General features: G+C 40.5%; 1 protein-coding gene across 1 annotated transcript; it reads left to right on the top strand.

Annotated features, from left to right (window-relative positions):
• Positions 1-222: 222 nt before the first annotated feature.
• LOC116719583 (cAMP-dependent protein kinase catalytic subunit alpha) lies at positions 223-23,681 on the top strand. Its single transcript, XM_032562135.1, has 11 exons — positions 223-688; positions 4,892-4,953; positions 6,283-6,411; positions 8,038-8,136; positions 10,760-10,842; positions 11,675-11,801; positions 12,520-12,615; positions 12,927-13,049; positions 15,019-15,078; positions 15,178-15,282; positions 15,378-23,681. The coding sequence occupies exons 1-11, from the start codon at positions 643-645 to the stop codon at positions 15,501-15,503; spliced, it is 1,056 nt and encodes a 351-aa protein (XP_032418026.1). The 5' UTR covers positions 223-642; the 3' UTR covers positions 15,504-23,681.
• The last annotated feature ends 106 nt before the right edge of the window (positions 23,682-23,787 follow it).

The following is a 23,787-nucleotide window of genomic DNA, read 5'->3' on the forward strand; positions in this document are numbered from 1 at the left end:
CGCTCGTCTCCGAGGCTACGGGGGGGCCGATGTTGATTTGGATGAATACCTGCAGTTGCCGGACCCAGCCTAGGTTGATTTGTTTTTTTAAAGCTGGGTTCACCACCGGAAATCGGGACCCTTCGGACTGAGAGTATCGCTCGCTCGCGCCGGGAACCGTTGTTTTTCTGGACTGAGGAGAGGTGGGGAGCCGGGGTGGGGAGGGGGGCTCAATCGGCGGGGGCTGCAAGGAGGGTCAGGCGGAGACTGGATCCTCCGAGCTCGGGCCATCTGCGCCGAGCTCGGTCTGATGGTTCCACTGAAGCCCTAACCAGGGGGCCGGGGGTCCACGGAGAGGATCTGAAACCCGGCGTCGGCTGCGGATGACCGTGGAGGGAGTGGAGCCGCTTATCCCAGCCTTTCCTCGCCGTGGCGCCGCATTAGCAGCATCTGTCGGGGGATTTTTCTTCTTCTTCTTCTTCTTTTTTATTTATTTTTTTTAATTTTCTCTTCTTCTTCTTCTTCTTCTTCTTCTAAACGGGTTAACGCTCCGTTTCTGCTGGATAGAGGAAACACAGAGAAGATCTAAGAGAGATTACACCGGCTTGAGGAGGCTGCAGGGCGGCCCAAAGCCACGGATTGCTCCGTTGACAGGTTGTCATCATGGGCAACGCGCCCACGGCCAGAAAGGGCAGCGAGATGGAAAGCGGTGGGTATGCTCTCTCTCTCTCTCTCTCACCCCCACCCCTCCGATCTGTACCTGCTCCGTTACATCCTCATGAAACGAAGAGAAACAACGTGACACAGCGTCCCGTTAAAGCTTCACACCACCTGCCATACGCTGCAAGCAGCAGGCCTTCCCTCCCCCTCCGCTCCCTCCATTCATTACGACCCGCTAATCGGGCTTTAAACTGTATGCGTGCAGAAATTGCTCAGCAGCGCTTCACTCCAATGTCCGTCTGAAACATCTTGATCAGGAATCGATTTTAGGCTCCGTTTTGTGGTATGTTAGTGGGGCGTGGGATTTTTTACACTTGACGTACAGCAAGTTTTAGTCTACAGTCATCATTTTCTGCAAACCAGCCGAGAGCGAGTGCAAGCTGCGGCTGTGTTAAGCGTCTTCATTTGTCTTTTTGCTCCGATCTTGGCGAGATCGCAAACGAGCTCGGTGTCAGATGTTTCCCGAACACTCTGTGCCTGTTGCTTTATGGAAATAGATATTGCTGATCTGCTCCCGGGCAAAGCATCGGCAAAACCGCGAAGCTTTTTGGAAGCTCGGAATTGTGTTTTTTCTGGGGGGGGCGGCTTCCTTCAACAAAAACTTGAACTCACATTGATAAATTCACCACTGTCTGCACACCTACAGTACAGACCAAAGGTTTGGACACACCTTTTAATTCAATGAGTTTCCTTTATTTTCATGACTATTGACATTGTAGATTCACACTGAAGGCATCAAAACTATGAATAACACATGTGGAAACATGCACTAAACAAAAAAGTGTAAAACAACTGAAAATACCCCTTATATTCTGGTTTCTTCAAAGTAGCAACCTTTTGCTGTGATTACTGCTTTGCACACACTCTGCATTTTCTTGATGAGCTTCAAGAGGTCGTCACCTGAAATGGTTTTCACTTCATAGGTGTGCCCTGTCAGGTTAATAAGTGGGATTTATTGCCTTATAAATAGTCATGAAAATAAAGAAAACCCATTGAATTAGAAAGGTGTGTCCAAACTTTTGGTCTGTACTGTACGTAGAGGGATATGTATAGGTATGTTTAGCATGTTTGGAGCTATGTTAAAACTTTTTATGCTACTTGAGCTGGGGGGGAAAAAAATTCAGGAATATTTAAACTTTTTGCAAATAAGTCATAAGTATTTATTATCTATGTTTTGTTACACAAAGAACAAACTATTCAGATTTCCCTGAGTAAAAATAAAACATATATTGCAATGTACAATGTGCATTTCTATTTTTTGCTAAATAATATGTTTCTTGTGAGGCTTTTGGTTCTAGATATTATTCAAATAAACTACTAATTATTCTCAGATTCATGCACTTTTCTTCTCAACTTTGCTGTAGAAGTCATGTAAAACTATTCAAAGCTATTTCACAGAATAGCATAGAAATTCCTTTATTGTCCCACACTGGGGAAGTTTTGGTGCAGCAGCAGCAAAGTGGCAGATAATCAAAACAAGTACGATCACCCACACACCCACACACACGCACCCCTGCTCACACACACACACACCACTCCTCAGTATTCTGCTTAACTATTTACATTTTCCCACTCTTTTTTTCATCTCTTTTTCAAAGCAACCATCTCTGATCCACAGTGTACGCTCCCACTTGACAGACGCTATTTTTCCAGTTTCAGGTTTCCTGAAACTATGAGCTCTAACTTCATAAGAGGCATATCCTGTATTCCTAAAACGAATCATATTGTTTTGCTTTCTGCTCAACAGTTCATCTTGATGCAGAGTATCAACTAAAAATGTCATTTGTTCCATCAATTAAAGTCAAAATATGTAACTTGGATTTGCATATGACATCGATTTATCAAGTATGAAAATACCGGTGATATTTTCTTATAAACTTTGACATTGATTTATTGAAAATGAAAAGAATAGTTTTCTTTTAATAGATCATTTTAATTTAATGAAACGTTTTGTTATTGTTGACGTTACTGATTTATCATGAACCAAAAGTTCAGTTTTTAGAGCCCTTGTTCACTGAGTGCTTTGTCCAAACATATTAACGGAAAGTTTGGTGGAAAGAAAAGGTTGAGCAAGTAACACGAATACCTGCATTGAGAGAATTGCGACGCAAATCCCATTCCAGAACATGGGGAGCATGTCAATAAATTAGAATACCATCTAAAAGTAAAATTATTTCTTTCATTGGATAATATATACAAATAAACTTGGATATGTCTATAACAATACGCTTCTCTAAAATAATATTTTTTTTAACGTTGGTGATAATGATTTATTGTAAACCAAAAGTTCAGTTTTTCTAATAATTTTAATTTTAAAAAAAGGCGTGACTTTACACAAAACAGATTAATGGAAAGTTTAGTGGAAGGAGAAAGTGTCATAAAATTGATGATCAAGTGAGACCAATACCTGCATTGAGAGGATCGTGATGCAGAACTCATTCCAGAACATACAGAGAGGATAACAAAGCGTGAAGCCTAATAATCAAAATGAACAAATGAAATTGATCACTAAATAGGCAATGAATCTACATGTGACTTTCACTTTTTGAATGGAATAACCTTAAATACATAAATCGTGTGATAATATTCTAAGTGAGTGCGTCTGTACAGGTTCTTCGTCACATTTTTGTAAAAGTAACGCGATTACTTTGTGTCTGCCGTCGACGCACATGTATCATCTACAGCGTCTCGTTTCCCAGGTTGATGTAAAACCCCTCTCTATTTTCGAACATCAGCACCGCTCATGAACCTTTCATCACGTTCCCCCCTTCCTCCTTTGCAGCTTTTTCTTTTTCTTTTATTTTTCTACAACACACACACACACACACACACACATATATATATATATATATATATATATATATATATATATATATATATATAAATTAAATAAACTAAATGGAAAACGCTGTGCATTTATTAAAAATTGCATACCGTGGACCAAAGGAATCCGCAACTGGAAATATTCAAATTAATCAACACCCAGCTGAATCTTAATCACATTTCATGTGTGGTTTTTGGCTGTGTGTGGTTTTTATTTCCTTTTTATTTATTGCTTTTGGTTGTTGTGTTTTTTCAAAATGTCTTTTAGCGTGAACTGTTCTGTACAAAATTCAAATTGATTCGTCTTTGAGAGGGCAAACTTGCACTAGTGTTTTGATTGTCACTATCTCAGTTGAAAATGGTCTCAAAATGACAATATTATCGTCTAGCGCAATTATTTCTGGGCCAAGTTATCGTCCAGCAAAATGTGATTTGTAACCGCGACAGGCCTGGTTGGGAGGCGCCGCAAAAAATGTTCCACACATGCTTGGCCTGGACCTGCACTCACAGCACCTGCGCTGTAAACTCAATGCAAATTTATTGTTGAGCAGAAAATGAAAGCCTTCCCTCTTTGCATTGTAAAACAACATGAAACATCAGAAAGTGGTTTGCATGTCAAAACATTAGCGGGACATGCGCTACAAGCACTTCCACCAACAACATATCCCACTGTGTAATGCTTAAACACGGTTGCTATGCAACAAGGATTAGTTAGACTCTCCTCTGCTGTGTCTTCTACGTTCAGGCGGTTTGTCTTTGCAGAGCAGACGCTTGCTCAGCCCGTTCTTATTTATTTATGTATTTCATTTTTGAGAATCGAAGATTATTGGCCATGCCGACTGGAAAGCTCTTGCTCCGCTTTCAGTTTCAAGAATCGGCACTTAGAGTTTCCAGAAAGCATAACATGTTTTGTACTTTCTTTCTGTTTTAATATAAAAATATCTCTCTAAATAAAAAACTCCCCCCAAAAAACCACATATCATATTTCTTACCACAGCCGGAGCACTGAAACTTGTAATTATGCTGTCTTTTTGAGGTGTGCTGCATTTTCATGAGTATAGTTTTGAGCACTGTGACTGGAGGGGTGTGTGTGTGTGTGTGTGTGTGTGGGGGTGTGTGTGGGGGTGTGTGGGGGTGTGTGGGTGTGTGTACGAGAGTGTTGGATGCAAATTATTGTTTGGAACTGCTTTGCATGTTAGTCAAAGTTGTGAAGTAATGTCACAAATAACAGTGCAACAGGATGTAGGTTTAGTCGTGCGTTGTGCAGTTGACCTCTAAAAATATCAGCAGACTCTTAAGTATTTCTGAAGCATCTCTCATTATCTGTAACAACAAACCACTAACATATGTTTCTCCCGTCCTTCTACAGTCAAGGAGTTCCTTGCTAAAGCCAAAGAGGACTTCCTCAAGAAATGGGAGAATCCTTCACAGGTTTGCAATCAATCAGTTAATCTTTTATTTTTTTTTGGTAGCACATTTTAGCAACGAGGCATTTCAAACATGATAAAAACACGAAAATACACGGTGAACATTTGAAACACTGCATTGTGGCGTCGTTACACATCAGATTGTTGATTCGTGTTTCATGATTATGTTTCAAAAGCAGCTCCAAACAGCTGGGTTTGTAGTTCAGATTTTACGGCACTCGGTGTTTCAGCTGTTTTGCAGTTTTCTGGAAGTTTGTTCCAGATTTGTGGTGCACAGAAGCTGAATGCTGCTTCTCCGTGTTTGGTTCTGGTTCTGGGGATGCAGAGCAGAAACAGAATCAGAAGACCTGACAGGTCCGGAAGGCTGACAAAACAACAAAGATGTTTTTATAAAAAATAATGGATCTTTTTTTTTTGCTGTAGCACAACCACACAAAACACTACAGAAAATCCCAACATTTCATTGAAATACTTTCATAGATGTGGGAGAAAATCCCAAGTCAAGAAATGTTTTAACAAAATCACTGAAACCACCCTTAACATTGTCTGCTCATTTAAATGTAATTGAAGCATTTTGGTATCTTAAACTCTGCTGTTTGAGGAAGTTTTAGTCTAGAATCCACGACCTTATTAGTTCCCCTGAGGGATAACTATTTTGTGACTCACTTTTTCACTTAGCGCCCCTACAAACTGGGAAAGACCAACAATTGATCCCTGTGTAAGTCAGGAAATGGCAATTAAAAACCTCACAGTAAGATTAACAGCATCACTTAGTGACATTTTGGGGCCACTAATTGATGTGACCTCAAGACCAAATAAACCAAAAAGACCAAAATGAACAATCTCAATGTCCAGCCCTGAAGCCGACAGATGCTGCAATTGTAACCATTACCGTTTCTGGTTGCAGCAGTTGTTGCAGCGGTGAATAAAGACGGACTGGTTCTAAATTTCTGGCCAATTCTAGTTTTCTCTCCAGAGACTGCAACCATCCCTGTTTCCAACAAATACAGCATCCTGTTTACTTTCCCGCAGACAGTTCTTTATGCATGTTTTCATAGTCTTGTAAAAAGCCTGTTTTTGCACAAATACCAGCACAGTTTGGGCAGTTCTCCTATCACACATTACTTCGAATGTGAATCTGCTATTTTTTCCTTAGGTTGTATGTTAGACCTTACTTTACAGTACTTATCTCATTTTTCTTGTTATTATGAATATTTTTATGCCTGTCTGTGGGCATCCGTTGCATGTGTTTATGAAAATGGCTTTGCAATGGCGCCTCCGCCGTCCTTTTCCAGAAAAATGGGCTAACCCTTTCTGTTTTTCACGTGTCCAGAACACTGCTAGTCTGGAGCAGTTTGAGAGGTTGAAAACCTTGGGCACGGGCTCGTTTGGCCGCGTTATGCTGGTGAAGCACAGAGAAACGGGACAGCATTACGCCATGAAGATCCTCAACAAGCAGAAGGTCAGTCTCGGCAGACCGGGGGTCATCGAGGTCGCAGGAGGGCGGGCGGAGTTAGGAGGGTTTAGAAATGTTATTGTCATTGAGATGCTCATGTTCAGTGTTGCCGCTTGTTACTCGTGGGAAACACTGACCTGTTTTTTATGGGTGTTGGGGGGGGGGGGGGGGGGGGGGGGGGGGAGTCCTGGTGCTTCGTTCAGGGAGCATCAAATCCAGGTGTAAGCTTCGTCTCAATCCACAAGTAAAATTGACATATTTGAAGAAATTAATACCTGCTCATGTTATTTTTCTAACAGACCGGTGGGAAAAACAAATGTAAATAATCCAATTTCCCATCCAGTTCTACTAATCTGGATCACAGGCCTAACAGGTTTTGTTTAAATGTCTGAACTGTTGATGTTCACTTGTTGATGATTATGATGGTAAGTCTTCTTTTACGTTGACAGGGTAATTAAATAGTTTTCATATACCTTAAAATATAACAAAAATTGTGTAATTAGGGTATATATCAGGTTAAATGACTGTTAGCTACTATTCTTGGCCCTGGATAGAACAGTGAGTACTTTGAGCAACCTGCTAATAGTAATGAGAATATTATTGTGGGATAAGACAGAAAGTAGTTGTTGAGTTGTGCTGGTAGTTGTTGAAAGCTTTTAAGCTGTTTATTTGACAATCTTTTGTGGATTTTTGTTGTTGTAGAAGACACAAATGGATCATAAGAACTGAAAGGACTTTGGAGTATACCGCATCTGGTTCATGACGCTGAAGTTAGCATCTGAGTTTTAACTTCCCTTCAGAAGTGGAAGCCGATTTCATGTTTTATTTAGGGAATCTGGACTGCATTTGATCATTTCTGGTTAAAAGTTAAAAAAAAAAAACGCTCTGCTCTTTATAAAAGAGAGACAGCATTTCCAGTGTCTGAATTGGTATTACGGTCGCTTTAGAGTGAGTTCAGCAGGTCAACGATAATGTATGTGCTGGTCAAACCCGGCTCGAGTTGTTCTGCAGATGGTGTGTACTGATGCAGTGAAGGCCAGTCATGCTGTTCTCACAGTGATCACAATGAAAGCGTCAGCAATTCGAACACAACTTCTTTGTTGCTTCAAAACACGAGTCTTAAACTTGGAAATAGTCTGTCGAGCCTGAAGAGCTTGCCTTCATTTCCAGAACTAATAGGTGACGTTTTGTTCGACATGCTGCACTTTGATAAGAAATTAAATGGGGTGTTTAAATTTTTAAACTTAAATTTTTACGCCCAGAGATCTCAGTAAACTCTTGTTTTGACTACTTCAGAGTCCTTAAAGTGCAGTTTCTGATCAACTGTGAAAACAAAAAATCTCATTGTCTTGTTTTCCAAAACCCAGTATCAAGAGACTAATCTAGTCAGCTGAATACACAGTAACATCTCTACTTGGCTTAGTATTTAACTGTTTAGTGAAAGCAAAGTTGTATTTCAAATAGCTTGTTTAACTCTCAGATGATGTTAGGGTGCTCTTGTAAGAGAGTTTTTTTTTTTTTAATTTATTACCTAATTCAAATTTCACAAGTCTTTTCTGTGATCAATCTGAGTTCCTTTTCTTCCTCTGAGTTTGCGTGTGTGTGTGTGTGTTGCTTGTGTGTGACCTCCAGGTGGTGAAGCTTAAGCAAATAGAGCACACTCTAAACGAGAAGAGGATCCTCCAGGCTGTCAGCTTTCCCTTTCTCGTGCGGTTAGAGTATTCATTCAAGGTACGGAGAACGTCTGACGGCGTCCCTGTTTGTATCCTTGGGTGGTCGCGAGTTGGACGTTTTGCCGTTCAGACCGACTGTCCAGAGCTTCTCCTCAAAACGGTCTCCGAAAACATGTCAACATGACAGAATAAAAGCGTTTCAGACAATAAAAATAAAAGGCAATGAGCTAAAAAAAACAAAACAAAACAAGATGGGCGCTCGCCGTTATCCACCTCTCTGCTGTGCTTAATTGAATCAAACTGGCTGCGGCTGCTGTTGTGAAGTCCTGCGCTGTTTCTGCACGGCGCTGCCCCGTCCTGTCTGTTTATGTCGCGTCAGTCGCCTCTTTGGATGCAGAGGCAGCATCAGGCGTGAACTTGTTTGTCGCTGCATAACGAAATGATTGTGTGGCACTTGAGCATGTGGAGAAGTGCGAGCTCCACACGCTAAGAGCTCTGATGACCCAGCCGCTGACCTCTCCGTTTAGACCAGGGGTGGGCAATCCTGGTCCTCGAGGGCCGGTGTCCTGCAACTCTTAGACGTCTCCCTGATCCAACACACTTCAATCCAATAGTTGAATCAGTTCCTAAGTGCAGTCAGGTTCTCCAGAGTCCTGCTAATGACCTCATTATTTGACTCAGGTGTGTTGAAGTAGAGACACATCTAAAAGTTGCAGGAGACCGGCCCTCGAGGCCTGGAGTTGCCCACCCCTGGTTTAGACCCAGCCTTGTTTTGGCGTTCACCTCGCAACCTTTACTCATCTTTATCTATGTTCCGCAAGTTTTTATGAGATTGACTCTGTCATAGTCACTGTTTAATCACGTAAGTAGTGAGATGCACCAACCAGTTAAATGTGGCCAGTTTCGGATCATCGCTTTTGTTAACAGTCTGACCTGCTGAGCTTCGATTAAAGAGTTTAAAATAAACTGTAGCTTTCCCAGTGTGATTATTAAAATGTTTACTGGGAACGAATGTGATATTCTACCATGTCCATGAGAAAACAATCACAGTAAATCAGGTTAATACTGATCGTAAACAAAGACAAAATATTTTGAAGTTTTAGTTTGGAAATGTCTTCATCATCCTCTCAAGTGTGTTGGACCAGGAAGACATCTAAGAGTTGCAGGACACTGGCCCTCGAGGACCAGGATTGCCCACCCCTGCTCTATTAGCTATTAGCATTGTTAGCATTGCTGAACGTCAGTGTTTCTGTGTATTTCCTAGAAATTACAGACCTAAAGCAACAAAAGTAGGAAATGATAAAGAGGCAAAATTATTAAGGCCCATTTATGTCGTTGTTTTATCAGTTCCCAAGTCTGACTGCGTTTATTGAAAAATGTCGGATTTCTCCAGATAGAAATCAAGATTTCTGGTAAAATTGGGGCTTTTTTTTTAACATTACCTCAGTTTCAGATTATTTCCCCCAGTTTGGATTTAGGACATCATTCACCAGAAAAACGTACATTAAAAAATCTAAACATGCCATCCATTCACTGCTTTTTTTATGCCTTTTTCAGAACCTGTAGTTTCTAAACTTGATCCGATTTAGATGTAATTCACTCCTTCTTGTACAATCAGAACACGTGTAGCCAATCACAAGCTGTGATGTCCCCTTCGTAAACTTTTTAAGAGCCTATCCAATCAAGGGTCTTTAATAAATTTGGATAAACCAATCCAGATTAGATTCATTATTGTAGATGTCAGAAACAGAGCTTAACACAGCTTGTTCTGGAGCCAAAAAGCAGAAAAGTAAACACTCGTGTTGTTTCAAGATTTGTGGAAATTATAAACACCAAATAGCTTAGCATTTTTAATTTTATGTCCTTAATGGAAGTAAAATTATTGGGAAAAATCTAGAACTGTGAATCTGGAAAAGAACTGAATTTAGAAATGGAAAATTTGTGGGAATCCTGCCTCCGTCTCATCAGTTGCTTCCTCTGCGCTGCCCTTGTTGATTTTCTGACCTCTGTTGTGTCGTCGCCTCTTCCGAGACCGTAAACCCCCATCTCAGCAGAACAAAATCAGGCCGGCCACGTGAAGAGGAGTCAGCAGCACTCTTGCGCCTACACAGACTAACCCAGATGAGGGCCGTACTCCAATTTTGTCCTCGCTCAGGTTAAGCTGTTTAGACGCACCTGGTTGGGCAGGCATTCAGTATCCTTGAGGCCTTAAATAAACCTATTAACCGCCCATGTGTGCTGCTCTGCACACGGATTGAAGTGGCACCAATGAACACAAATCTATGCCACCAGTCATTCTGAGAGGCCCAGTATAATTTTTATATATTCAAAAAGCTTTCAATGGAGTAAAATTACATATAAATGTATTTTATTCTTAAGAGAAAGCTTTTCTCAGCTCTTATGTTGCTGAGCTGTTGTGCTGCAGCCCAAAAGACTCAAGAGTCAGTTTGTCTGACTCTTGAGTCAGTTTGTCTGACTCCAGAGAAACTGTCACTTTATTTGTGTTATAGTCTTTCATTTAAGGTTTATTTCACCAGAGCCTAAAAGCAGTCAGGGAATAACACACATTAGCAAGGAGGCAACAAGCTTTATGCTCAGATTCCCATGTCTTTTTCCAGTTTATTGTGTGTTTGTATATCTGTACTTATTCCTAATCTCCATCCTTTTATTTGTGTATCCAGGACAACACCAACCTTTACATGGTTATGGAATATGTACCAGGTGGAGAAATGTTTTCCCACCTACGAAGAATTGGCAGATTCAGGTCAGTGTCTTTGAAGCATTTAACAGTCCCTCCGAAATGTTGCCATGTTTTTGTTGCTGTGATTGTTGGAGCCTAAAATAACTGATTTTGCAGCACCTTTTTCAAAACGTTGTGGTCAAAGTTGCATTTTTTAAGCTTTATTTTGCCAAAACACAGTCTTATAAAAACCTCCCAATAAAAGATTAAAGGATTTTAACAGGGTTAAAACTGAAAATGCAGAGAACATTTTCAAGTGCCTTCTTAAGATAGCATACTTAATGCAAATAAAGTCATGTCCTGAGGAGTTGTCAAAGTGCAAAACAAATAATCCTTATTGGTCAATCAAGTTAACATAAACTGCATGCTGTACAAGCAAATCCTACAGAACGTCTCGCGAGGGTTTTTGCAGAAAAAAAAAAAAGAGGACGTTACCGTTTAACGTCACACATGCTTTCATCTTCCAGGTGCAAGCTTCTGGAGATGTCGTAAAACAGGAAGTTAAATTATTAACAGGAGGCTGAGGAGACTGGTCAAAATTCAGCCAAGTTCCAGTGATTGGTCAGAAAAGAACGAAATACAAAAAAACGTTAAGGTGATTCGTCGGATTTGCAGAAAAGTTGCGACGACTGCTGAAAAGTCTGAGAAAAAGATTGCAAATAATGAGTGAATTTGCATTAATAGTTGCTGCCGCAACTTCCTGGAGTCACTGATTGAAGTGTGCTTTCATGAAGCGTTCAGTAGTTTCTGATGATGGTCATGAAGATGTTTTGGTATTTTTTGGTGTGTCTTAGTTCTCCAAAGTTTTATACCAAACCGTTCACTGTCGGTTCCTGCTGTGCTTCTGTTCGTGCAGTGAGCCGCACGCTCGGTTCTACGCTGCTCAGATCGTGCTGACCTTTGAGTACCTGCACGCTCTGGACCTGATCTACAGAGACTTGAAACCTGAAAACCTGCTCATAGACCAACAGGGCTACATACAGGTCAGAGATTCTGTTTCTTCCCTCACGATCTTTTGGTGTTTGTGGCCTGGTGTTCATTTTTGTTTATGTTGTTTTATTTATGTTCTGTAGGTTTTGCCACATTAAATTTATTTTTCTGTGTTGATTATTATCACAAGGGTGTTCTCATATTCTCATTTCTTTGTATTTAGTTCCTCGGCTTATTCTTGTGTTTGTGCATTTGGATTTATTTCCCTGATATCAGTTTTTGTGTTTTTCCCCTATTATTTTTGAAATCGTTTGAAATGAAATGAATTTTTAATCACAAACTGGTATTTAAAGGGATTAAAGTCAACCATTCCACACTGTAAAAAAAAAAAGTCTATAATTTACGGTAAAATACCTGCAGCTGTGCTTGCCAGAATTTTAAATTAATTCATAAATACGGTAAACTTCTGGAAACCACAGAAGATCAAACAGGGAAGTGTACATGTTCATAATTCCCTAAAAATGTGAAAAAGGAAAAAAAAAATCTAGAAAACTGTCTGGAAATGAAATTTATATTTATATCATTGTAGTAAAACTGGAAGAGTCTTGAATGGTTGTGTCGCCCCCTTGTGGTTTAACGTGAAATAACAGAAAATATTTCTGCTCCAAGATGTTTTCTCTTCCCTCTGTCTCTGTCTATTTTATTTTCAGTTATTTCTGATTAAAATAAACGTCTGTCAGCTATTTTTTTCTCTCTCTCATTGCTACTCAGGTTACAGATTTTGGCTTTGCCAAACGGGTAAAGGGCCGGACCTGGACACTGTGTGGCACCCCAGAATATCTGGCTCCAGAGATCATCCTCAGCAAGGTGATCCATCTTCCCTTGACCTTTTCGTTTGTTTGTTTTCGATTGTGTTTTTTAGTCGAAACCTGAAGTGAGCCAATCTGAAAACGCATTAAACAACATTTTGTTTTAACATCACAACAATATACTGTATATATATATATTAACTGTTAGAGTTATGTTGATCTGTCCTGATTTGTAAAAGGAGCCAAAATATGGTCCTAGCTGCGATGAATAACACAAATATTTCACAAAAGAGCAAATATATTAAGGAAATTGCTGATATTTAATATCGTGCTTTAAAGTGAACTTTCTCCACATGTTTACACCGGCAGGGATACAACAAGGCAGTGGACTGGTGGGCGCTGGGTGTTCTCGTCTATGAGATGGCAGCAGGGTATCCTCCTTTCTTTGCCGATCAGCCAATTCAAATCTATGAAAAGATTGTATCAGGGAAGGTGAGTTTGGCTGTTTTCATTTTGCTCTGACACTTAAAATGTTTGGTGTTTTTGACTGAAAACTGACTTCACACCGTTTTTCTGTTTTGTCTTGCGCTTTTGAGAACATTTTTTTTATTAATTTCCGATACTTTTCTTTTGTTGTTTAGAAACTCAGTGATTTCTGTAGACTGCTTCTACAGTACGTAAATCCAGATGTTTCGTGGTACATCATTTAATTTTAGGATTTATGGTCTTTTATAAATAAATCTCACCAAGACTACGTAGTTTCAGTTCTTGTACGTAATCCAACTAATAATCCAAGAGTTTGATGTTTTTATAAGATGTGAACCAATCTGCAAGGCAAAATGTAAGAATTAACATTAACGATGAAAGTTTCCCTTCTTATTAGAGAAATCAGAATTTTTGGTAAGTAGTTTGTTACACATTTTAAAAGCCTTTTAGAGCTATACGTTAACATATTGAATTGCAATTCCATATTCACTAAGGACTGCTCGGATGCAATATTTGACAGGATATATTTTGTATGCAATCCAAGCAAATTCTGCATGCCAGGAATGATTCTGGTCTGTTGAGATACATGTTCACTGTATGGATGCCTTCTGATTGCAAAATAGTGGTGGGAACGTGATGACAATGGAAACAGAAAAGAAAAGAAATTAAATTGTGCGTAAAGTAGTATCCCAGCTACGTTTCCCTGGTATCATGCAACTCTATTTTAAATGCAGTAACCTTCTTGCACCTGTGTCAGATTTCACTCCTCGAGAGCTGGTGTCATGCAGCTTTTAGACGTTTCTCAGCTTCAGCATACCCGAACCAAATATTTAGGTCATTAGCAGGACTCTGGAGAACTTGACAGCATACTGAGGAGATAATTCAACCTTTTGACTCAAGTGTTGGTGAACTAGAGACATATAAAAGTTTCAGGACGCCGCCCGTCGAGGACTGGAGTTTGACACCATTAGAGTGAATCGTTTAAAGGCAAGTTCAGAATTGTTTTCATTTTGTAAAAATAAACCATCAGTTGGAAGTTGACACCAACATTCACTAGTGGCGCAAAAACCAAAGTGGATTTCTCCCTTTCTTGTTCGTGTAGGTGATGGACTGACTAACAGATGAGGATGAGGATAGGCAGGAGTCCTCCAAGGTGTTTGCAGACGACATTGTGATCTGCAGTAAGAGCAGGGCGCACGTAGAGAAAAAAGAAGACAGGTGGAGGTGTGTACTGGAAAAGAGAGGAATGAAGATCAGTCGCAGCAAGACAGAAGGGGTGTGTGTGTGTGTGTGTGTGTGTGAATGAGAGGGGCACAAATGTAACGGTGATGTCACAGGAAGTAAAGGTAAAGAAGATAGAGGCCTGGGGTCAATCTTCCAGAGCAGTGGAAGAAGTGTGGGAAAGAGGTGAAGAAGTGTGTTCAAGTGGGGTGGAATGGATGGAGAAAAGCGTAGAGTTGGATGTGTGATAAAAGTGTATCAACAAGAATATGAGGAAAAGTGTACAAGACAGTAGTGAAACCGGTGATGGTGTGTGGTTTAGAGGCAGTGGCGATGAAGAAAAGACATGAGGCAGAACTGGAGATGTCGAGGTCCTCTTTGGCAGTGATAGGATTAGCAGTGGGAGCACCAGAGAGGCCAGGCTGAGATAGTTTGGACATGTGCAGACGTGTCAGTAGGTTGGAAGCCACGGGGCAGGAGGCTGAGAGACAGACCAAACCCAAGATTTATGGATGGACACGAAGTTAGGTGGTGTGAGCGGAGAGAATGCAGAGGATAGCACGAAAAGGAGTTAGATGATTTGATGTGGTGACCCCTGAAGGGTAAAACCAAAAGAGAAAACAGAGATGAGAAGGATTCCCAATTCACCTGCTTTTTTTTTTTTTTTTTCTTTTGAAGACTTGTTGTGGAAAACTCTTTTTGTCACTGTAACTGTGTGTTCACACAACTGCTTCTTCTATTCCCTTGTCCTCAGGTTCGTTTCCCATCTCACTTCAGTTCAGACCTGAAGGACCTACTGAGGAACCTCTTACAGGTGAAGGCAAAAGTCTAGGAAATTCTGAACTTACAGTAAGGTGTGGTTTATTTTCCCATGATCTCCAAGATGAGGCGAACGTTCTTCTCTCGTTTTCAGGTGGATCTCACAAAACGCTTTGGGAACCTCAAAAACGGAGTCAACGACATCAAAGGACATAAGTGGTTCGCAACAACTGACTGGATTGCCATCTACCAGAAAAAGGTGTGTTGATATTTCCACATTGCACACACTTGCGCCTCTGTTTGCACTGCATTTGATTGGGATTCGGAGCATTTTATGTTTTTGATTGTTTCTAGGTGGAAGCTCCCTTTGTTCCAAAGTTCAAAGGACCAGGCGATACCAGCAACTTTGACGACTATGAAGAGGAGGAGATCCGTGTCTCCTTCACCGAGAAATGTGCCAAGGAGTTTGCTGAGTTCTAGAGTTAGAGGAGAAGAAATAAGGAAAATAGGGAAAGTCTAAGGTAGGCTGGTCAAACGGGAGACACAAGAAAAGTCTGCTGTCTTCTGTCCAAATATAAGCACCAGCTACAAAAAAGAAAAGGGAAAAAATCGAATAGAGGTGTGCGAAAAAAGAGAGCGGAGACTGATAACCAGCAGTGTTGCCTTTTCTGTTGCGTTTCTGTTGTGTTTTATTTATTGTCGTCTTATTTATGAATCCCTTTACAACGACGCTGTGTTTCATGGGTGTCGGGAGCCCCACTAACTTAGAGTTGCCTCTACGCATTTTCACCCGAGATCTTCCCGTTTCTGCATTCATTTCTGTTCTGTTCATTTCTGTGCCACAGCAAAAAGACAAGTCAACCAGTCGATCTGCTGGTCATTACATGAGCGTGCACGTAAGATATCGTCAGTTTACACCGATGAGGTGAATTGAGCAAAACACAACACACGTTAAGATAAATGCCCATGGGATATATATTTTGTCTTGAGTTCACCTGACCCATTTCATAGATATAATACTTCAAAGGCACGAGAGGCCAAAAGAAAGATGAAACAAAAAGTCAGGTACGTCTGTTGTGTAACTCCATCTATGGCTCTTATTATTGTTAATATATACAGACTTTGTACATATCTGCAGTACTCCATTTTTAAATGTTAGTAGGTACTTAGTGGCTCCAGTGAAACCATATCACGCTAACGTACAGTACAATGACATACGAATAAAAAGAACGGATTTCTCTCAGTTTCAATGGTGTTGTGAGAAAAACACCAACCGCATAATGGAAACTCAGGTTTGAACATATCACTTAACAGACATTTATCTCCATGAAACCTATGGATCAGCAGGCAAATCTCGGAGTACAGATTTGGGAATTTGAAGTTCTGGTTTTAAACGAGTTTAAAAGGAACACACACAAAAAAAGGGACTATTTAGAGTTTTAGTTGGCGTCTTCCACACTTTATCCCTTCCAGAATATTTGGTCAGTTTTGATAAAAGTACTTCCTGTTTCAGCTCAGAGCTAATTTACTACATGAGATTATTCTACTTGTTGAAACAACCGCTTGGCCCCCTGGTTTTGACTTTTAGACACCGTGTGAGGTAGAAGACCTCCGACTGCTTCTGGCTGAGGGTCATCAGTGCTCCAGTCTGTACGGATGGCGATCAGGATCGTGTTCTTTACCTTGGTTGTTGCTGTTTGTTCATATCACAAAAGAGAACCATGCAACTCTGTTATCATTTCCTTTGTGTGTGTGTTCAGGACATGCACTAGTTTTGCTAAGTTTCATTTTATGTGTATGTATTGATGATCTGAAAATGATTGGTACTCTATTTGTCAAGTTACAGATGGGTGAACCACCAGGAGGTGAATAAGCATCGGGGAATTTTGTATTGAACATGTGTTTCCTCAGTGAATTTGTTTCCAATGAGGCTATTGGTATAATATTCACACCAGATGTTGCTAGCAACCCAAATAATCTGTACATACAAAGAAATAAAAACATCTAAGTCCATAAATCAGGTTGTATTTGAAAGAGAAGCTTTAAGACGTCTCCCGTATGTAGAAACTAGTCAAAGTTCTCAGTTGTCATTTTGAATTATTCTTTGATAAAAACTGTCTTGAAATTTCGTCCGGCCTCTCCGCCGCTCTCTGATAACCAGTTATTTCTGTAGTGTTTCCAATTATATTCACGTCAGGTGATTGACTATGTTTTTGGGATCATTGTCTTTCTGAAACGTGCTGTTGCACTCCTTCCTATCTTGCCACGTATGCTGGCATTTTAAAAGATACCTGTTACACGAGTCTGAACATGAGGAAATTAAGGACATTTTGCAAAACCTCAAATTCTGTCATGTTTTTCAAGTATTTGTCCTACTTTTGATCAGCTTTGTCTGTTTATACTAGCGACAAATAGGACCAATTTTAAAATGTTCTGCAGTTATGACCAGTCATGTATTGCTTTTTCATAACCACACCATCTTTTAATTTCTCCTTAGAAAGATAAAAAACAGACCCTATGGGTATTACATTTCTATGCTCTGAGAGTGCCCCCTAGTGGTTCAAACAATTACTAGCCAGATTAATCAAAACACAACAGCTACAGCTAAAATAATTTTGTGGCAGCTGCTGCATGTATACCTGACGTATGAGAGCAACCACTCTCATGTGGCAAGATTTGGTTTATATTATAATTAAAGTTGAATATGCTACAGTGTTGAATGTGTAGTGATGCAATATGCACTATTTTCCAATCACATAATTTCCTGAGGCAAAAAAACTGATACAAAATATTGTAACAAGGGCATTACTAAGAATATCTTGGTACATTTCTTCCTATAAATGCTGCCAGTACCATATCCTGTAAGACAGGCTCACACTATAATGTTCCCACCTCCAAACGTCACTATCAACATGGTGTTTTTGGGGTTGTTGGCCAGTGCCATTTCTTCTCCAAACATTGTGTGTGTAGTGACATTCAAAGAGTTTAATGTTGGTCTCATCTAAAGATGATAAGCCAGTATTCCACTGACTTGACCAAAATGTTCTATAGCAGACTTAAAGCAAGCTAGAGCAAACTTTCCGGTCAATAAGGGAGTCTTGTATAGTGAGGCCATTGTGGTTGAGTTCATCATTTATTTCCATGATAAAAAAAAAAAATTGGATTACAAAAGCTCAGTGAGACCAAATCCTTTGCTTTTGGAGACCTGATCTGATTACTCTTTTTTGTCAGAAATTTTACAAAAAAACACTGTGTTCTTTCCTCCTCGGATAATGGCTGTAATGGTTCTCATTCAGAAGCTTAGAAATATGTCTCTAACCAGTGCTATTTGTATTTTTGCAATAATACGGGTGAGGAGGTCGTAAAATTGCTTCTTACGTTTTTCTTGCGATGGCATAAAAGAGAAATTGTTTACGCTCTCGCCTAAATCAGCTGTCATGAATTATTGGTAACTGAACTAATATAAGGCAGGATTGCTTACTACATAGTTACAGATTTCAGTTATGTTCAGTTGCCTTTTTCTTTCAAGTTTATTACATATGTTATGTTGATCTTGCTGTGAATGGGAGTTTCTTGGGTTGTTACAGACATCTAGTGTGAATTTTATGTCAGTTGAACTGATAGAAATTTATTTACTGAGAAGAACTATGTTTGATCATTGTTTTCCTGCTATAGCTTGTTGAAATATCCTTTTACATGTACAGTAAACAACCTGGTGATTTGAAGTTTATGACAAAGGCCACCTCAGGTGTTCGGGGGTCTCTTTGCTTGACAGTTTGATAGCAGGGCATTATAACAATGTCCTGAGAGGATTAAATTTTTGTTTCAGGCATTAAATTATAATTTGATCTTTTACCTTAATAGGGATGTGAAATATTATAGTTCAGATAGGCACAAGGAATTCCTTTCATCATGTTTTTTGTCAAGAGTCTCAACTTTGTGAAAAATCTCAGATATGAGAAAAATATGATCGGCCTTTTGTTTGAAATACACATCTGCAATGTTACTAGTCTGTGTGCATCATTTGTAAATTAGAGTGGTGTTTGAAACGGCTTAACATGAAGGAATTATCCAGGTGGGCGACTTGGGTTCACAGTATCCTTTACCCCATGTGTCTCTTAGGAGAGACCATTCCCATCCATGTATCTACTGTCTTCCACTTATCCAAGATCTGGTCCAAGAGGAATCCCCAGACATCCCACCCCCACATAAGCATCATCTAGCTCATTCTGGGGGATCCCAAAGGGTTCCCATGCCAGATGGGACATATAATGGGATGTGGCCAGAAAACCTCCAAAGGGAGGTGTCCAGGGAGCATTCTGATCAGATGCCCTAACCACTTCAACTGACTGTTTCGATGTGGAGAAGCAGTGACTCTACTTTCAGCAACCTCCCAGAGATTCTCACCCTGTCTTTAAGGCAGAGTCCAGCCATCCTCCAGAGGACGCTCATTTCGGTCGCTTGTATCCAGGATCTCATACTTTCAGCCTTTTTTCTTATCTTATTACCATAGGTGAGGGTCAGAATCTAGGTCAATAATTTGAGAGCTTAGCTCTTTTTTCAGCACAACACATCACAACTGCATACAAAGCCCCAGTCCATCTGTTGATCTAGCATTCTATCCTACTATCACTTGGGAACAAGACACCTAGATACTTAAACTCCTCCACTTGAGGCGGAGACTGACCCCTGACTGAGAGCGGAGCAGTCTTCCTTTCTCTGGCCAGGAACCTTGGCCTCAGACTTAAAGGAGCTGACTCTCATCCTGGCTGCTTCACACTCTGCATTGAACCGCTCCAGTGCCCAATGGAGGTCATGAGCTGAAAAAGCCAACAGAACCCCCATCTTAAGTAAAAAATGTAAAAATGAGATCCTGAGGTTTCCAAACCAGACGCCCTCTCCTACAGGACTATTCCTTGAGATCCTGTCCATGAATACCAGTGGAGTCCAAAGCACACTGGGAACAGGATTGACTTTGTGCCGAGAATACAGACCCCAGCTCTTGCTTTGGGAATACATAAATTGGATACCCAACCAGACACCCCATACTTGTGAAGAACAGCCCCCAAAATACCTGGGATGGACCTGGTCATAAGCCTACTCCAGAACCATAAAACACATGTAGAACTGACAAGCATACGCCCTCAGCAGTTCCGCAAATTAAAAGATGTAGCCCACTGCTCTATGAGCATGACAAAAGCCACATTACACTTCCTGTATCCAAGGTTCAGCTATCAGTCAAATCCTCCTCTCTGACACCCCAGACTAAGCTCTCCCAGGGTGGTTGAGAAGTGTGATTCCTTGATAATTGGAACACACTGTCAGCCACCCTTTCTTGAAAATGAGGACCACCAGATCAGTCTGCCACTCCAGTGGTGTTGTTCCAGTCCTCCATGTGACATTGAAAAGGTGTGTCAACCATGACAGGCCCACGGTGTCCAGAGTCTTTAGAATATCAAATTGAATTTTCTAAACACCTGACACTCTACCACCAGTGAGCATGTCAACTACCGTGGTGACCTCTGCCACTTATCTGAGATTGGGTCCAGGAGGAAACCCCAGACATTCCTCCCTCCACAGTGACATGATCCGCTTGTTCCAAGTCTTCAGGCTCAGCCTCCTCCGTGGAGGACATGGGTGACCGGATTAAGGAGCTCTTAAAAGTCCTCCTTCCATCATTCAACAATGTCCTCAGTCCTCTCTGAGTAGTCAAAAGGTTTCCCAGAACTTCCTGGAGTCCAATTGAAAGTCTCTTTCCACAGCCTCTCTGAATTCCTCCAATGCCTGATTTGTTGCTTATGCAACTACAGAAGCCTCTGTCCTTTTAGCAACCCAGGACTTGTCAGCTGCTTTAGAAGTTCCCAGGAATATCCAACCCCAGACTCCTTCTACAGTCCTGATGCCTTCCATCACTACTGGTGTCCACTAATGGGCCCTCTGGTTGCCATCAAGATAGACACCGATACTATTAATGCCACAACATTGACCATGTTCACAATGGAGATTCTGAATATGGTTCATTCAGATTCCATGTCCCCAGCCTCCTTTGAGAGAAATTCTCCTGGAGATGGGAATTGATCATCACTGGGACAAGTTCCTCCGCCAAACATTTCAGGTCACCCTTACCAGGTCTCCCCTGCCACTGGATCCAATTCACTACCAAGTGGTGATTAGTTGACAACTCTGCCCCTCTTTTCAACTGAGTCTCCAAGATGCAAAGCCGTTGGTCTGATGATATGATTACAAATTTGATCATCAAATTTTGGCCCAAGGATTCATGGTGCCAAGTACAATTATGATTCACCTTGTGTTCAAACATGGTATTTATGAACATTTTGTGCCTCACACAGATGTTCAACAACAAAACACCAGTCAGGTTCAGATTGGCAAGGCCAAATCATCCCAATCACACCCTTCCAGGTAACCCGGACATTGCCTGCATGGGGATTGAAGTCCCCCAGGTGCATCACTACATCCCCAGATAACACTGTCAGGAACTCCAAGATTGTTGGATAGCTATTTTTATGTGCACAGGGGACCATTCCCTTTGACCACATAGGGCCCCAGATTTACACTGTGTTGACATAGCTTGAACACAGATAAATGATATGAAGAGGCAGCGTGTCAGGCTGATACAGTGAAGGTCTGATTTGGCTTTATCAATAAACATCAAATAAGAGAACTTGCAGGAGGCGACATATACACAATATGTTATCACGTCTGGTAAAAATGTTAATTACAGAAATATTTTATTGTAGTACCATAATATCACATTTTTTAAATATTCCAACTTGTTATTGAAGTAAATTTACTCAGTGAGGAATGAAATACCATGTTAGGAAATAATTGTTTTCAGCAATGTAGTCAATGACACAGTTACTGGGTGCCCTGTGTTAAGACTTCAAACAGCCACCTTTTTACAATAGTACAGCACAACAGCATTTACAGAGATGGACCTTTGGCCGTTTTCCTTTACATAATCTCTCTAGATTGTCCAGGGCCTTGGATCTTCAGACTATTTTCAGTTTACTGGTAAAGGCCACCAGGCTATTCTCTAAATCATCAAGTATTTCAAAGAATTTATGATGCCATAATTAACAGACTCAGAGGGTTATAGATCCTCCATCGTACTTCAGTGAACATGACATTTACACCTTCATACTTTGTTTCCAACCCACTTACAGTGTTTGTTGCTGAAAAGCTTAATCTCTGTTTCATCTGACCAACGCTCATACCGCTGTTCAAGGTCTCAGTAGAGTTTTGTAAGCTGTCCATGTTTCTGTTAATGAAGGAGGGATTGAAAAAGCTTCGTGCCTCACATACAGCTGGATGGCTTGTAGACGGGATCTCATGCTTGTTATGGAGACTTGGCGTCCCCAAGATGTCATTATTTGCTGTTGTTGTTCTCAGTTCAGCTCTGTTCTCTGAATTAAAATGTTTCTATTACATCTATTTTAAAGGGATTGTTGGGACTACCAAAAAGAATGGCTCTGGTAACTTTATTTTAAAAATCTATTACATTCTATTATTCAATTATTTCCCCCACTGAATAAAGGGAAAGTTTGGACTTTCTATTTTTTCTAGTGGGAGATTAGCTCGCTGCAGTAAATTCTGAATTCGTTATATGTTGTTTGTTTTTTTTGTACACTTCTTTGCAAAAATAGGTATGTTTTGTCGGTACCCTTATTACAAATGCAGAGTGGGTTAAGATCTAAAAACACTCAGTTCACATCTCTCACATCATTTAACACATAAGTGGTAAATTTGTTTCAGTATAAGCTGCTGGTTTTATTGTGAAACTCTAAGGCAAAAGTGTGTTCACTGGCTATATTATTGTTATTACTGTGTGAACAGAGACAGAATGCAAGTTTGGTCGAATTTACAGTGGACCTGAAACACTTAATTGCAGAATAAAAACACGTACTACATCTGAAACAATGGTCCACTGTAAGATTATTTATTTGACCTTGTGATTCACATTGAACTTTTAGGCCCCTTCATAAAATGACCTGATGTTATGCTTCACATTTGTTTTTTCTTGTATGTTAAAAGGTAGGAAATGAACTACCACAATAAATCTGGGGCTTGTTTATTTTCTTTATGCCATGTAAGGCCACTAGTTTGAATTTAAAAATGTCTCTCTTGAGTTGTTACGTTCAGTGTTCTGTCAAATCTTTTCCTGATGAATCTGAAGGTATGTTAGCAGACAGATGGCAGCCTTCTGGTCGTCATCCGCTTGCTCACTGATTATAATAGCCTAATTTATAGACTATTACTATCATCATGATATTGTTTGCATCTATGGTTGGGAAATCACCTCCCCAACATTTCCTTCATGTCAGGTTCAGTATGCAGCATCCTGGAGACACTTTTGCAGAGACACAACTTCTTCTCAGTGCAGGCACAATGCTGGTACATAAGAGCCTACAGTCGCACTTTTTAGGGAAATGAGACCTCCCTCCTCCCCAGCCAGTGTAAACCATATCGACCCATGCCACACACACACACACACACCCACACCCCTACACACACACACACAAAACACTCTTGTGAAGGGAAGCATCTAAAGTCACGGGAACAGTGACATAAAAACAAGTGTAATATTTTGCAACATGAGTATCATTCCAATAAAGTTTTACTTGTAAAATCTCCCCTGAACTGGTGTGTCCTTACTGAGCAATGTGTGTGTGTGGGCGTGGGTTTGTGTGTGGGGGCGTGCGCGTGTGTGTGTTCGAACAAGGACAAGTTCATGGAGAAAGAAAAT

The sequence above is a fragment of the Xiphophorus hellerii genome, chromosome 5 (assembly GCF_003331165.1).
Source record: "Xiphophorus hellerii strain 12219 chromosome 5, Xiphophorus_hellerii-4.1, whole genome shotgun sequence".
Classification (NCBI taxonomy): domain Eukaryota; kingdom Metazoa; phylum Chordata; class Actinopteri; order Cyprinodontiformes; family Poeciliidae; genus Xiphophorus; species Xiphophorus hellerii.

Excerpts from the sequence above, each read along its gene's own strand:
- LOC116719583 (XM_032562135.1), top strand. The coding sequence starts at position 643 with ATGGGCAACGCGCCCACGGCCAGAAAGGGCAGCGAGATGGAAAGCG. Across the intron at positions 13,050-15,018 it reads AAAAGATTGTATCAGGGAAG|GTTCGTTTCCCATCTCACTT; the intron begins GTGAGTTTGGCT and ends CCTTGTCCTCAG. Across the intron at positions 15,079-15,177 it reads TACTGAGGAACCTCTTACAG|GTGGATCTCACAAAACGCTT; the intron begins GTGAAGGCAAAA and ends TCTCGTTTTCAG.